Raw genomic sequence first — 15626 nt, forward strand, 5'->3', positions numbered from 1 at the left:
CAAGTTTTGATTTCTTATGAACAGCTTCCAATAACAATAGATGCATGCTTATCACAAAAAGCTGATCAGAAATTAATGAAGTACTGTCAAGAAGAGATTGTTAACATTTCAGGATAGCAGTCTAGCCACTTACAGCAAAAGTAAAACCATGTATACCCTTATGATCCAAAAGTTCCTACAGAAATTTAGATCTATGGAAATTTACCCTATGGAAATAAGTGGACACAAAGATTCAAACAACATACTCAGTACAGTTATTGTGAATAACAGGTAGAAACAACCTAAATGTCTGTCAACAGGAGACTGGTAAAACAATTATGGCATAGCCTAATAATACTGCTGCTGTAACACTGCTTAGGTGAAAATACAAAAAAAGTTTTGATGCACAAAGATATCAATAAAGAGTAAACACTATTAACCCTTCTCTAAAAAGCAGGACTGTAGTTAGGAACTATCACTTTTCATTTTATATACCTTTTAATTGTTTCATTTCTTTTTTTTTCCTAATTAATTAACTTTTGACTGTGCTGGGTCTTCGCTGCTGTGTGGGCTTTTCTCTAGTTGCGGGGAGCAAGGGCTACTCTCGAGTTGCCACGCGTGGGCTTCTCATTGCGGTGGCTTCTCTTGTTGCGGAGCAGAGGCTCTAGGGCACATGGGCTTCAGTGGCCGTGCTTCCCAGGCTCTAAAGCGCAGGCTCAACAGTCGTGGCTCTCAGGCTTATTTGCTCTGCGGCATGTGGGGTCTTCCCAGATCAGGGATTAAACCCACGTCTCCTGCACTGGCAGGCATGTTCTTTACCACCAAGCCACCAGGGAAGCCCTAATTGTTTCCATTTCTTAAATTTTTATGTTGGAGCAAAACTGATTAACACTGTTAAGTTTCAGGAGTATAGCAAAGTGATTCAGTTACACATATATCTATTCTTTTTCAAATTCTTTTCCCATTTAGGTTATTTCAGGATATTGAGCAGCATTCCCTGCACTATACAGTAGGTCCCTCCTGGTTATCTATTGTAAATATAGCAGTGTGTACATGTCAATCCCAAATTCCCAATTTATCCCTCCCCCTCCCATGCTTTTCCCCTGGTAACCATAAGTTCAATCTCTAAGCCTATTTACATATTTTTTAGTGAGCTTCCATTAAAAAAATTTTTTTTTCCACTTTGAAAAAATAGAGGGGAAAAGGTTCTCTGGCCCTTTTCAAAAATATTCTTCTTTTACTTCTTTCCATTAAATTGTCAAAAAAGTGGGAATTCCCTGCTGGTCCAACAGTTAGGACTCAATCTTTCATTGCTGGGGCCCAGGTTTAACTGGTCGAGGAGCTAAGATCCCAGAAGACAGGCTGCAACAAAACAGTATTACAACTACAAGGACAGAAAACATCTAGTTACTCTTGAAACAATAAATAATGCTTAGAATTAACTAAATACATGTAATGTAAAATTATCCCAGGAAGCAATAAATAAAGCTACTATATGTTTTAGTTTTTAAAAAAATTTTGTGTTATGCCACACTAACGCATTGTTTCTTTGGAAGCAGAAGTTTCTCAGACATACTGAAAAGACAATGGTATTAATGGAATCTACATCAAAATGATAAAATATTTCCGATAACTATTACTTAAAAGTATAGTCTTTAAGATGAAACCTTAATAAAAAAATAACCTGTCATCCTGCAAAAAATAAAAATATACACAAACAATTTCAAGGGGTAACAGAAAAATGAAATAAGAAAAATAAAATAGAAAAGTACATAATATAATAACATCAATTTGTACTAGCTTTTATTAAAGAATGACTTATTCTGTTCACTTAAGGATAACTTTCCTAACTCTAATGACGAAATCAGTTCTAAGATTGTTTTTTTACTATACCACCTATCCAGTCTGAAGGCACTAAAATAAAACTTAATCTTTCACCAACTTCCCCACAAAAGATAAACATGTAAAGTGATAGGTGTGTTAATTAACCAGATGGAGGAATTCTTTCACAATGTAAACATGTACCAAATTACTACAATGTACACTCTAAATATCTTACAATTTTACATGTCAATTATACCTATATAAAAGTAACATGAGGGACAAAAGGAAAAGAAATTTAATCTTTTCTTCTCTCAAGTAAATAAGGGACTACTTAAATTGCCAGGTAAAAACTTTATATCTAGAATTTACCTTTTAACAATTACCTACCTTCTTCAACTTGTTAGTTTTCATCAGAGTGCTAAAACTGAATTTCTGCTAGTAACAATTTCTTGAATTCTGTCCACCTTAAAATAGTGAAAAATTCCAGGTTTTAAAGTTCACTGGAAAATCAATAATTAACATCACTCTCAGCCACACTACCATCATGACAAGACTATAAAAAGTGAATTTTCAGCAGTGTTTCTATAGGACTTAAAAGTTCTGAAAACAAAGAGTCACCTGTCTGCCAGGATGGGGCCCTGAATTGTGGTAAAAGAGTAGTTCCTGGACAAGCAGCCTGAGCAGGTCGGGACTCAACAGCAGAGAGAAAATTCATCACTGAAGGTTCTTTAGTGTTAGTGCTGGCACTCTTCACACTAGTATCAAATACTCCAGAAAGACCTGCATTTGAAGATAAAATGTATCCCAAAGTAAAAATATACATGAACATAAAAGGATATTCCTGATGCTATTTTTAAAAGGAATCACTGAAATTTGAGGCCCAAAGTGCTACAACCCTAAACTGTTTCATTTTGAATGGCAAACAAGTATTAATTTGCTTAAGCATAGTTGTAATTTAAAATCTATAGAGATGCAGGAAAAAAGATTTCCGTACTAATTAACTATGTAACTATTTCCCATTAGTAAAAGACAAAGCTTTTAATCTCATTTTCATTCTAGTGTTTCCCATGGAACCATTCTGTCCTGTACACTTTCATAACCCAACATGTGGAAGTTGATTTTCCTTCTTATTCACTAAATGCACCCAGATTCAGGGTATATTTCACAGGAGAATTTTTACCAGTTGGCTGAGGTGTGGCAGCATATCCAGGAAGCTGATGAGAGGCTGCAAAAGTCTGTCTCTGAAGGAGGTCTGTTTCAGAGTTTGAGGGATGTCCTTCTTCATAGCTTAAACTAGAGGATAAAAAAAAATAAATGACAAAAAACACACAGCTCAAACCAGATGATCAAAAGAATTCTAGGAAGGCAATTATCAAAAGAAGCATATATCTTTCACTAAATTCCTGACCTATAGATCAAGAGATCAAACATGGTCTCATAATACTGTCAAAATGCAGGGGAACTGTTGAAGACATACAAGGAAGAAAAAATGATACACTGTATTTTTCTTAATTTAACTTTACCTCCAACAAAGTCCTTTTAGTGGAAGAGATATCATAGCACAGCAGGAAAAGCAACAAATATCCTGGAAAACAGAACAGCTGAATTCACTGTCCAGGAGCTACTACTGGCTTACCATGTGATTTCAGTAAGTGACTCTATTACTGTCAGACTCATTTCTTCACTTGTATGAATAAGGGACCTAGAAAAGATAATCTCTAAAGTCCCTCTAACATTCTCTGGAATATCAGATAGTTCAAATGAATTGATAATTAACATTATTTCCCAGTAACTCTTCTGGAAAATTTCAAGCTTATACATTTTCAGAGTAATTCAGAACAAGATATTTTTCTCCCCTTGATTTTTATTTTGAATATTTTTTAATTATTTTTTTTATTTTGAATATTTTAAACCCACAGAAAAACTGAAATAGAACAAGGAATAATCTACATACCTGTCACTTAAGATTCAAAGACTGCTAACATTTTGTTATACTTGTTTTACATTTATGAGACTGACGCGCTGCCTACTGCGCTAAGGAGGCAGATTTGTTTTACGTTTATACACAGACACACACGCTTTTCTCTTAATCTACCTGAAAATAACTTGCAGATGTCATGAAATTGCATCCTTAAATAATTCAGTGGTATCTCCTAGGAACAGGACATTCAGCTATATAACCAAATATCATTACCAGACGAAGAAATTTTATGATGTCATTATTGCATGTGATTAATACAGAGGTCATATTCCAATTTCCCTCAGTTGTCAGTCTTCACAATTTTAAAGCTCTTTGAAGGATGCAATCAAAATTCAAGATTATATTTGCTTATGTCTCCACATTTAGAACAGTGTCTCCACTTTGCCCCTAATTCCAGATCCCTTTTGCTTTGACTTCATGACATGGATTTTTTTATTTTGGGAAATCCAAGTCAATTGAATGTACTTGTATTGTATTTGTACTATCCCAAATACCAGATTTGTCTGATTGCTTCTTCATGAGAAGTACATCAAGATGCTTTGTGATTACTATTGCATCTCATGAGGACACACATACTCTCAGTTTGTCTCATTACTGGCGATGTTAAACTTGAAGTGGTTACGGTGCAGTCAGATCTCTGAACGTAGTTATTTCTTCTCTTTGAAATTAATATACAATTGAGAGGTGTTAACTTTTAAGACAGTGTCAATGCCTTGTCCCAATAGCTAATGGTTTCAAACACCAACTGTTAATGATCTTTGTTTTAATTATTGTACTGGAGATTAGAAACAGCAGTGCTCTACTTACAGTACTTTCAGTATTTAAAAGTTAGTGTTCTTCTATAAAAATGAGCATTTCCCCCTTTTCTCTCTTATCTATATAAACACACACATAATATATAAATGTATACTAATATATTTTTCAATGTATATGTATTATACTTAAAAAAAATCATTATCATGATATTCAATTTCTCTCATCAATCCTGTTTCCTTTTCACATGTCCTCCATGGTGCTCTGACACATTCTTACCTTCTAGCACAAGATGTTTCAGGTTCATCTTGTTTTTTTAAATTCTGTACCAGACCTGAAGTCAACCATTTCTAGTAGAAGTCTTTTAGTGGGCAATGGCATTTTGAAACCAAGATCTGTGTGTCAAGTATATTCAATGCCTGAGGTCTCATTGATTTTAGGCCCCTTAAGTGGACAAAGCTAGGAAATACATGTCTTTTTAAAATGATGAGTGCATGACAACTCTAACTCAAATCCAATATAGCATTCCTCATCTTCCTCCATTTCACACATATTTTCCTTTTCCTACAGTCAGAATCCCAGTTGACACTTACAGATTTACTCATTAGCTCTATCTGAAAATAATACAACCTTCACCAAAAACAAAACCACCAAGTAAAAGTATTTGTTCACAATACATTTTTGTCTAAAGATTATGTTCCATTAAGTATATACAGTTAGAATACTAATTCAAAAGTTAAGTAAATTATTTGTATGGCTATGTTATTAATTAGATATATAGGAGTTAGAGTTTGCTTTAGTTTGAAGATTCAATTTTAGGATTAATTTAAAATCTATTTTAAACTTTAAAATCAACTTACTAAGGTACAATATAATTTACATACAATAAAGTGCACCTATTTTAAGCATACAATTCAGTGTGTACACACTTTGTCGACAAATGTATACAACAGTATAACCATAATCCCAACCAACCTGCAGAACATTCCCATCACAACAGAAGGCTTCTCATGTCCCTTCGCAGTCAATACATTTTTCATCTCACTCCTGGCCTCAAATAACCATTAAGAAGCCTAATGTTACTAAATAATGTTACTAAAATTTAGGCTTGCTTGTCCCAAATCATAGTCTATACTCTTGTACAAGGCTTTTAAAGTTTTCAGCATAATGTTTGAGATTCACTCACGTTGCTGCATACATAAGTAGTTCATTCCTTTTGATTAAATTATCTGAAGATACCACAATTATGTTTATCCATTCACTTATGGATGAACACTTGGATTGCTTCTAGTTACATGCTATGATGAATAAATCTGCTATGAACATTTGTATACAAGTCTTTTGGGGGTATACGTTTTCCTTCTTTTAAGTTAAATACCTAGGAATGGAATAACTGGGTCGTTAGGTAGGCACGTTAACCATTTTACAGTACCATCAGCAATTAATCAACATTACATTTTTGCTTTACATCCTTGTCACATAATCTTTTCAGTCTTCTTAATTTTAGCCTTTCTAGGTAGGTAAAGTGGTATCTCGTGTTTTAATTTGCATTTTCATAATAACTAATGATGAGGGGCATCTTCTCATGTGACTATTCTTTTAGCTTCTCTGGTAAAGTTTGTTCAAAATTTTGGCTGTTTAAAAAAACTAGATTGTTAGTGGTCTTGGGTTGTAATAGGTTTTTAAGATACAGTCTGGATCCACATTGTTAGATATATGTATTGTGAATGCTTTCTTCCAGGCTAAAGTTCTAACCAACTGATTTTATTGTAGTAAGAGCACTTCACATGAGAGCCGCCCACTTAAAGCGCACAATACAGTATTGTTAACAATGTGCCCCACGCTGTACAGAAGATCTGTTCATCAACGATGAACAACTCACTCAGCTTGCATAACTAAATCTTTGTATCTGTTGAACAAATAGATACTCCTGTCCGCCTCTGACAGGCTCTCATTCCTAAACTGTGCAGCCGGGCCGTCCATGAGCCCTGGGCAGATTCCATGTGCTATCTGGGCAAGCTGTCTGGCAATATCCCAGATGACTTCCTCTTGACGCTTAGAATCTCCCAGCAAGGAGCCAAGCACTGGGGGGGGGAAAAGCTGACATTCTGTAGGCAAAGGGTAATGCCCACTTCTAGCAACTCATTATTTTTTCATGTGGAGTATAACTCCATGATATAGATGTACCAAAGGCTGCTGCTGCTGCTGCTGCTGCTGCTAAGTAGCTTCAGTCGTGTCCGACTCTGTGCGACCCAATAGACCCTACCAGGCTCCGCCGTCCCTGGGATTCTCCAGGCATGAACACTGGAGTGGGTTGCCATTTCCTTCTCCAATGCATGAAAGTGAAAAGTGAAAGTGAAAGTGAAGTCATGTCTGACTCTTCACGACCCCATGGACTGCAGCCTACCAGGCTCCTCCGTCCATGGGATTTTCCAGGCAAGAGTACTGGAGTGGGTTGCCATCATTCTCCGACCAAAGGCTGTTGGTTTTAAATTCACTCATCACTTCCAGCACCCTTGAGTTCTTTTCTGTTTTGGCAATTATGAATGAAGTTGCTAAAAATATGTAACTAAGTTTTAGTCTGGATGTAAGTTTTCATTTCACTTGAGTAAATACCACTGAAGGGGAATGGCTGAGTCGCTTTTAAACTTGGTTAACCTTAGAGAAACTGATTTCAAAAGTGGCTACACCTTTCTGCATTCCTATCAGTAATGTATGTCTGGTGTAGTTACTCTGCATCCTCAGCAGCACTAAGCATTATAAGTTCTTTGTTTTCCTTTCCTTTTAAAAAAATTTTAGCTACTCTAATTGGTGTGCAGTGGTACCTCACTGTGGTTTCAATTTGTATTTCCTTAATAACTAACAATGTTGAGCATCAGAAACCTTCTTTGGTAAACTATCTACTCAATTTTTTTTTCTCAAACTTTTTTGGGTTGTTTGTTTTCTTATTAACAAGTTTTAGGAGTTGCCTATATATTCTGGAACCAAATCCTTGGTCAGAAACATATTTTGTAAACATTATCTCCCAATCTGTGGCTTATATGTTCCTAAAATTGTATTTAGAAGAGCAGAATAATTTTTTTTATTTTATGAATTGTACTTTTGATGTCATAACTAAGAAATCTTTGCAGAGTCTAATATCTCAAAGATTTCTTCCTATTATTTTCTTCAAGAAGTATTAATTTTTCCATTTAGGTTTATGATCCACTTGGAATTCATTTTTACACATGGTATGATGTATGGCACGGAATTCTTTAATTTGGATATGCAGTTATACCAGTACTACCTATCAGAAAGATTATTCTTGGTACTTCTCTTGTATATCAGTGGTCAAGACTTTGCATTTCCACTGCAGAGGGCATCAATTTGATCCCTGGTTGGGGAACTAAGACCCCAAATACTGCACAGTGCAGCAACAGAAAAAAAATAAAACGGATTATTCTTTACCTAAAGAACATTTTTGAACCCATGTCCAAAAATGTCAACTAGCCATATTTGTGGTTCTGTTCTTAACTGCTGCGTTACAATGATCAGTGTCTGTTCTTAGGTCAATAACACACAGTCTGATAAATGATTCAGGTTGTAGAAACCTTGGAATTTTCTTCTTTTTCAAAATTATTTTGGCCATGCCACATATTCCCAGAGAAATTTTGGAGTCAGTTGTCAATTTTTACAAAAACCGTACATGAACTCTATACATCAGTTGGGGAAAACAACCATCTAAAAGTATCGAGCCTTCTAACTGATGAGTATATCTCTTTTTTTTTGGTCTTTAATTCTTCTTAGAATGTTTTTTGTAGTACTTACTGTATAATTCTTGAAAGTATAAATCCCTAAGTATCTAATTTTTGTTATTCTGTTCTGATTTTTTTTTTTTTAATGATTGCTTTATTGATATATGGGCTTCCCTGGTGGCTCAGCTGGTAAAGAATCCGCATGCAATGTGAGACACCAGGGTTCAATCCCTGGGTTGGGAAGATCCCCTGGAGAATACTCCAGGCCAGTATTCTGGCCTGGAAAATTTCATGGACTGTATAGTCCATTCGGTCACAAAAAGTCGGACATGACTGGCTTTCACTTTCACTTTTATTGATATATAACGGACATACCATAAAGGTCACCCTTTAAAGTGTACAAATCAGAGTTCTTTTAAATACCTGGGGTCATGTACTCATCACCATAATCCAATTTTAGAACAATTTGGTGCTTCAAAACTAAACCTGGACCCATTAGCATTACTTCCTGTATTAGCATTACTTCCTCCTCTACCCAGTCCCTAGCAACTCCTAACTTTTCTGTCTCTATGCATTTGCCCACTTACAACATCACAAATAAATGGAATCATATAATATTATACACAAGTCTTTTGTGACTGGCTTCTTTCACTAACCACATTTTCAAGGTTCATCCTGTTACAGCATGAACATTATCAGTACTTTGTTTAGTGGCTGAATAATACTCCTTTGGGCTTCCCAGGTGGCGCTAGTGGGCAAGAAACTGCCTGCCAATGCAGGAGATCTAAGAGACATGAGTCTGATCACTGGCTGGGGAAAATCCCCTGGAGGAGGAAATGGCAACCCACTCCAGTACTCATGCAAAGAGAACCTCATGGACAGAGAAGCCTACAGTCCATAGGGTCACAAAGAATCAGAACTGAATCGACTTTAGCACACAGCACAATTACTACATTCTGTTTATTCATCAACAGATGGATATTGGGTTGTTTTCACTTTTGGGCTATTATGAATTACACTGTGATGGACATGGAAAAACTGACTGGTTTCAAATTGGGAAAGGAGTACATCAAGGCTGTATATTATCACCTTGCTTATTTAACTTCTATGCAGAATACATCATGTGAAATGCTGGGATGGATGAAGCACAAGCTGGAATCAAGGTTAATGGGAGAAATACCAATAATCTCAGATATGCAGATGACATCGCCCTAATGGCAGAAAGTGAAGAGGAATTAAAAAGCCTCTTGATGAAGATGAAACAAGAAAGTGAAAAAGCTGGCTTAAAACTCAACATTCAAAAACTGAGATCATGGCATGGCATCCAAAGCCATCACTTCACGGCAAATAGGTGGGGAAACAATGGAAACAGTGACAAACTTGATTTTCTTGGGCTCCAAAATAACTGTGGATGGTCACTGCAGCCATGAAATCAAAAGATGTTTGCTCTTTGGAAGAAAGAAGCTATGACAAACCTCAGTTCAGTTCAGTCACTCAGTCCTGTCTGACTCTGTGCGACCCCATGAACACATCAGGTTTCCCTGACCACCACCAACTCCTGTAGCACGCTCAAACTCATGTCCATAGAGTTGGTGATGCCATCCAACCATCTCATCCTCCGTCATGCCCTCCTCCTCCTGCCTTCAATCTTCCCAGCATCAGAGTCTTTTCAAAAGAGTCAGTTCTTCGCATCAGGTGGCCAAAGTACTGGAGTTTCAGCTTCAACATCATTCCTTCCAATAAATATTCAGGGCTGATCTCCTTTAGGATTGACTGGTTGGATCTCCTTGCAGTCCAAAGGACTCTCATGAGTCTTTTCCAATACCACAGTTTAAAAGCATCAATTCTTCGATGTTCAGCTTTCTTTATGGTCCAACTCTCACATCCATATCTGACTACTGGAAAAACCACAGCTTTGACTAGACAGACCTCTGTCGGCAAAGTAATGTCTCTTCTTTTCAATAGGCTGTCTAGGTTGGTCACAGCTTTTCTTCCAAGGAGCAAGTGTCATTTAATTTCATGGCTGCAATCACCATCTGCAATGATTTTGGAACCCAAGAAAAGAAAGCAGGTCACTGTTTCCATTGTTTCCCAATCTATTTGCCATAACTTGATGGGCCTGGATGCCATGATCTTCGTTTTTTGAATGCTGAATTTTAAGCCAACTTTTTCACTCTCCTCTTTCACTTTCATCAACAGGCTCTTTAGTTCCTCTTCACTTTCTGCCATAAGGGTGGTGTCATCTGCATATCTGAGATTATTGATGTTTCTCCCAGCAATCTTGATTCCAGCTTGTGCTTCATCCATTCCGGCATTTCACATGATGTACTTTGCATATAACTTAAATAAGCAAGGTGACAATATACAGCCTTGACATATTCCTTTCCCAATTTGGAAGCAGTTAGTTCTTCCACGTCTGATTCTAATTGTTGCTTCTTGACCTGCATACAGATTTCTCAGGAGACAGGTAAGGAGGTCTAGTATTCCCATCTCTTTAATATTTTTCCACAGTTTGTTGTGATTCACACAGTCAAAGGCTTTAGTGTAATCAATGAAGCAGATGTTTTTCTGGAATTCTCTTGCTTTTTCTCTGATTCAGTGGATGTTGGCAATTTGATCTCTGGTTCCTCTGCCTTTTCTAAATAAATCCAGTCTGAACATCTGGAAGTTCTCGGTTCACATACCGTTGAAGAAGCCAAGTTTGGAGAATTTTGAGCACTACTTTTCTAGTGTGTGAGATGAGTGCAATTGTGCAGTAGTTTGAACATTCTTTGGCATTGCCTTTCTTTGGGATTGGAATGAAACCTGACTTTTTCCAGTTCCGTGGCCACTGCTGAGTTTTCCAAATTTGCTGGCGTATTGAGTGCAGCACTTTCACAGCATCATCTTTCAGGATTTGAAATCGTTCAGCTGGAATTCCATCACCTCCACTAGCTTTCTTCATAGTGATGCTTCCTAAGGTCCACTTGACTTTGCACTCCAGGATGTCTGGCTCTAGGTGAGTGATCACAGCATCACGGCTATCTGGGTCACGAAGAGCTTTTTTGTATAGTTCTTTCTATTCTTGCCACCTCTTCTTAATGTCTTCTGCTTCTGCTAGGTTCATACCATTTCTGTCCTTTACTGAGCCCATCTTTGCATGAAATGTTCCCTTGGTATCTCTAATTTTCTTAAAGAGACCTCTAGTCTTTCCCATTCTATTGTTTTCCTCTGTTTCTTTGCACTGTTCACTTAAAAAAGCCTTCTTGTCTCTCCTTGTCATTCTTTGGGACTCTGAATTCAGATGGATGTATCTTTCGTTTTCTCCTTTGCCTTTCACTTCTCTTCTTTTCTCAGCTATTTGTAAGCCTCCTCAGACAACCATTTTACCTTTTTGTATTTCTTCTTCTTGGGGATGGTTTTGATCACCGTGTTCTGTATAATGTTACAAACCTCCGTTCATAGTTCTTCAGGCACTCTATCTATCAGATCTAATCCCTTGAATCTATTTGTCACTTCCACTGTATAATCATAAGGGATTTGATTTAGGTCATACCTGAATGGTCTAATAGTTTTCCCCACTTTCTTCAATTTAAGTCTGAATTTTGCAGTAAGGAGTTCATGATCTGAGCCACAGTCAGCTCCCGGTCTTGTTTTTGTTGATTGTACAGAGTTTCTCCATCTTTGCCTGCAAAGAGTATAATCTGATTTCGGTATTGACCATCTGATGATGTCCATGTGTAGAAGCTTCTTCCATGTTGGTGGAAGAAGATGTTTGCTATGACCAGTGCGTTCTCTTGCCAAAACTTTGCTCTGCTTCATTTTGTACTCCAAGACCAAACTTGCCTGTTACTCCAGGTATCTCTTGACTTCCTACTTTTGCATTCCAGTCCTCTATGATGAAAAGCACATCTTGCTTCTTCGGCATCAGTGGTTGGAACATAGACTTGGGATTACTGTGATACTGAATGGTTTGCCTTGGAAATGAACAGTGATCATTCTGTCGTTTTTGAGACTGAACCCAAGTACTGCATTCCGAACTCTTTTTGTTGACTATGAGGGCTACTCCATTTCCCTTAAAGGATTCTTGCCCACAGTAGTAGATATAATGGCCATCTGAGTTAAATTTGCCCATTCCAGCCCACTTCAGTTAACTGATTCCTAAAATGTCAATGTTCACTCTTGCCAACTCCTGTTTGACCACTTCCAATTTGCCTTGATTCATGGACCTAATATTCCAAGTTCCTATGCAATATTGTTCTGTACAGCACCGGACTTGACTTCCATCACCAGTCACATCCACAACCGGGTGTTGTTTTTGTTTTGGCTCAGCCTCTTCATTCTTTCTGGAGCTATTTCTCCACTTTTCTCCAGTAGCCTATTGGGTACCTACTGACCTGGGCAGTTCATTTTTGTCCTATCTTTTTGCCTTTTCATACTGTTCACGGGGTTCTCAAGGCAAGAATACTGAAGTGGTTTGCCATTCCCTTCTGCAGTGGACCACATTATGTCAGAACTCTCCACCATAATCCATCCATCTTGGGTGGCCCTACATGGCATGGCTCATAGTTTTGTTGAGTTAGACAAGGTTGTGATAATAAACCTAGACAGTGTATTAAAAAGAAGAGACATTACTTTGCAAACAAAGGTCTGTATAGTCAAAGCCATGATTTTTCCTGTGGTCATGTACGGATGTGATAGTTGGACAATAAAAAAGCTAAGCGCAGAAGAACTGACGCCTTAGAACTGAGGTGCTCGAGAAGACTCTTAAGAGTCCCTTAGACAGCAAGGAGATCAAACCAGTCAATCCTAAAGGAAATCAACCTGAATATTCATTGGAAGGACTGATGCTGTAGAGTTAATACTTTGGCCACCTGATGCAAAGAGTTGACTCACTGGAAAAGACCCTGACACTGGAAAAGACTGAAGGCAGGAGGAAGAAGGGGACGACAGAGGATGAGATGGTTGGATGGCATCACTGACTCAATAGACGTGAGTCTGAGCAAACTCTGAGAAATGGTGAAGGACAGGGAAGCCTGGCGTGCTGCCGTCCATGGGGTCACAAAGAGTCCAAAAAAACCTAGCGACCAAACAACAACGAACATGCATTACAAGACTTGTCCAGATGGACAGCTTTAATTTTCCTGGGTGTATACCTAGGAGTGGAATTCTGGTCTTATAGTAACTCCATGTTTCACATTTTGAGGAACGGCCAACCAAATTGGCTATACCTTTTAACATTTCCACCAACAATATTTAATGAGTTACAATTTCTCAACACCCTTGCTGATACTTGTTACTGCCTTTTTTAAAAATTTTTATTATAATACCCATCCTTGTAGATGTGAAGAGGTAATCAAACTGTGGTTTTGATTTTCATTTACCTAAAGATGTTGACCATCTTTGCCTTTTGTTCCTGATCAAACAAACAGAGGGGGGGGGGAAAAACCTTAAATTTATGGGGATATGTCAAAGGGACAAAGAGGTAAATTGACAGAGCTCCCAATGACCAAAGCTGGAACATTTTGAGCAAAGAAAATTAAGTAGTATATATATCTATGAGTCTATGCTGATAAAATTAAATAAATAAAAAGAGGAAAAAATAAAAATCTCCCTTGAAGAATACTATATAATTTGTGCAGCAATTCTACATTCAAGGAGGTAGACCATAACTCCCCACTCTGTAGTGGGCTGCACATAGCAATTTTCTTCTAAAGAGGACAGTACCAAAAAGAGGACTAAAAAAAAAAAAAAACCAAAAACACAAAACCCCGTAACTTTACAAGTGTAGAAACCTGACAAACATTTCCTCAGTCAGTTGGTAAAGATCAATATCAACAGTGATAAATCATGTTGATAAGATGTATTCTTACTATGATGTAATGAAAATAACACTTTACTCTGTGATCTCTCTCTGGAAAACCCACAATTCCATTCTGATTATGATGGAAAAACATCAGGCAAATTCCAAGAGAAGGGCATTCTATGAAATACTTGATCAGTACCTCTCATAACTATTAATATAAAGGTCATCAAAACAAGGAAAAGTCTGAGAAATTATGATGGCAAAGTATCTACTGAGATATGTTAAAGAAATGTAAAGCAGTGTCCCTGGAGAGCCAAAAAAAGACATCACCCAAAAACTAAGGAAACTTGAACAAACTATGGATTTTAGTTGATAACAATGTATCAGTTTACTACTTGTAATAAATGTACCATAAAAATATAAGAAGTTAATAATAGGGGAAACTGGTTGAGGTGGTATATGGGAACCCTGCACTACCTGAAAATCTAAAACAGCTCTCAGGGAATTCCCTGGTGGTCCAGTAGTTAGGACTCCATGCTTTCACTACTGAGGGCTGGGGTTCAATCCCTGGTCAGGAACTAAGATCCCAAAAGCTGAGAGGCGCAGTCAAAAATGTTTTTTTTAAAAAAGGGATCTAAAAAGTACAGTCTACACTAAGAAAAAGCTGTAAGCCATTGTCAAATCTGGAAATCTTTTTACGAGTAAGAATAAGGATCAAGATAATTTAAATGTCAGGAGGTTCTGGTGTTGGTTTTTTGTTTTGCCTTATTTCCATAAATCCATGCAAATTCCAATCATTTAACAGGCAAGGGATAATCATAACCTCCTAATTGGTCTCTCTGCTTCTGCCTTAACCCTTCCCACTCCCCACTCTCAGTTGAGTCACTCCCTTAAAAAGTGAAGTCCTATGATAGTTCTATTTTTAATATTTTAGGCAGTCTTCATACTGTTTTCCAGAGTAGTTGCAACTGACATTCCCACCAACAGTGCATAAGGGCTGCCTTTCCTCCCCACCTTATCCAACACTTATTATTTGCTGTTTCTTTGACAATGGCCATTCTAACAGGTGTGATGTGATATTGTACTGTGCTTTGATTTGCATTTCCCTGATGATGAGTAATATTAAACATTTTTCATGTATTTGTTCGCCATCTGTACATCTTGGGGGGGGGGTGGGATGAGTGCAATAGGTGAGGGAGATTAAGAAGTACAAATTCTCAATTACGAAATAAATGAGTCATAGTGATGAAATGCACAGCATGAGGAATATAGTCAATAATATAATAATATTGTATGGTGACAGATGGTGACTATTTTGGAATGTACAGAAATACTGTATTAGTATGTTGCACACTTTGAACTAACAGTGTTATAAGCTCAATAATATTAAAAAAAAAAAAGTAAAGCCAAAACACAAAAACTTATCTTAAGCTTAAATCTGTCCAATGGCTTCCCATCTCACTCTAGGAAAAGCCAAAGTTCTTATAATAATTCTCAATGTACTAAATTACCTAACTGTTGCTCCCTTAAACCTCCAATTTTATCTATTCTCCACTCCAGCCACATAGGT

General features: G+C 37.3%; 1 protein-coding gene across 4 annotated transcripts in view; it reads right to left on the reverse strand.

Annotated features, from left to right (window-relative positions):
- Nucleotides 1-15626, reverse strand: part of QSER1 (glutamine and serine rich 1) — a 78267-nt gene that overhangs the window by 40816 nt on the left and 21825 nt on the right. For 3 of the 4 annotated variants that reach the window (XM_065943908.1, XM_065943906.1, XM_065943909.1), the window contains exons 2-3: nucleotides 2984-3096; nucleotides 2422-2583 (exon numbers count right to left, since the gene is read on the reverse strand). In XM_065943908.1, coding sequence (XP_065799980.1) covers nucleotides 2422-2583; nucleotides 2984-3096 — 275 coding nt within the window. Of the gene's footprint in view, nucleotides 1-2421; nucleotides 2584-2983; nucleotides 3097-3326; nucleotides 3389-15626 lie in introns of all 4 variants that reach the window. The other variant, XM_065943907.1, reaches the window with a different exon arrangement.

The sequence above is a fragment of the Muntiacus reevesi genome, chromosome 9 (assembly GCF_963930625.1).
Source record: "Muntiacus reevesi chromosome 9, mMunRee1.1, whole genome shotgun sequence".
NCBI lineage: Eukaryota > Metazoa > Chordata > Mammalia > Artiodactyla > Cervidae > Muntiacus > Muntiacus reevesi.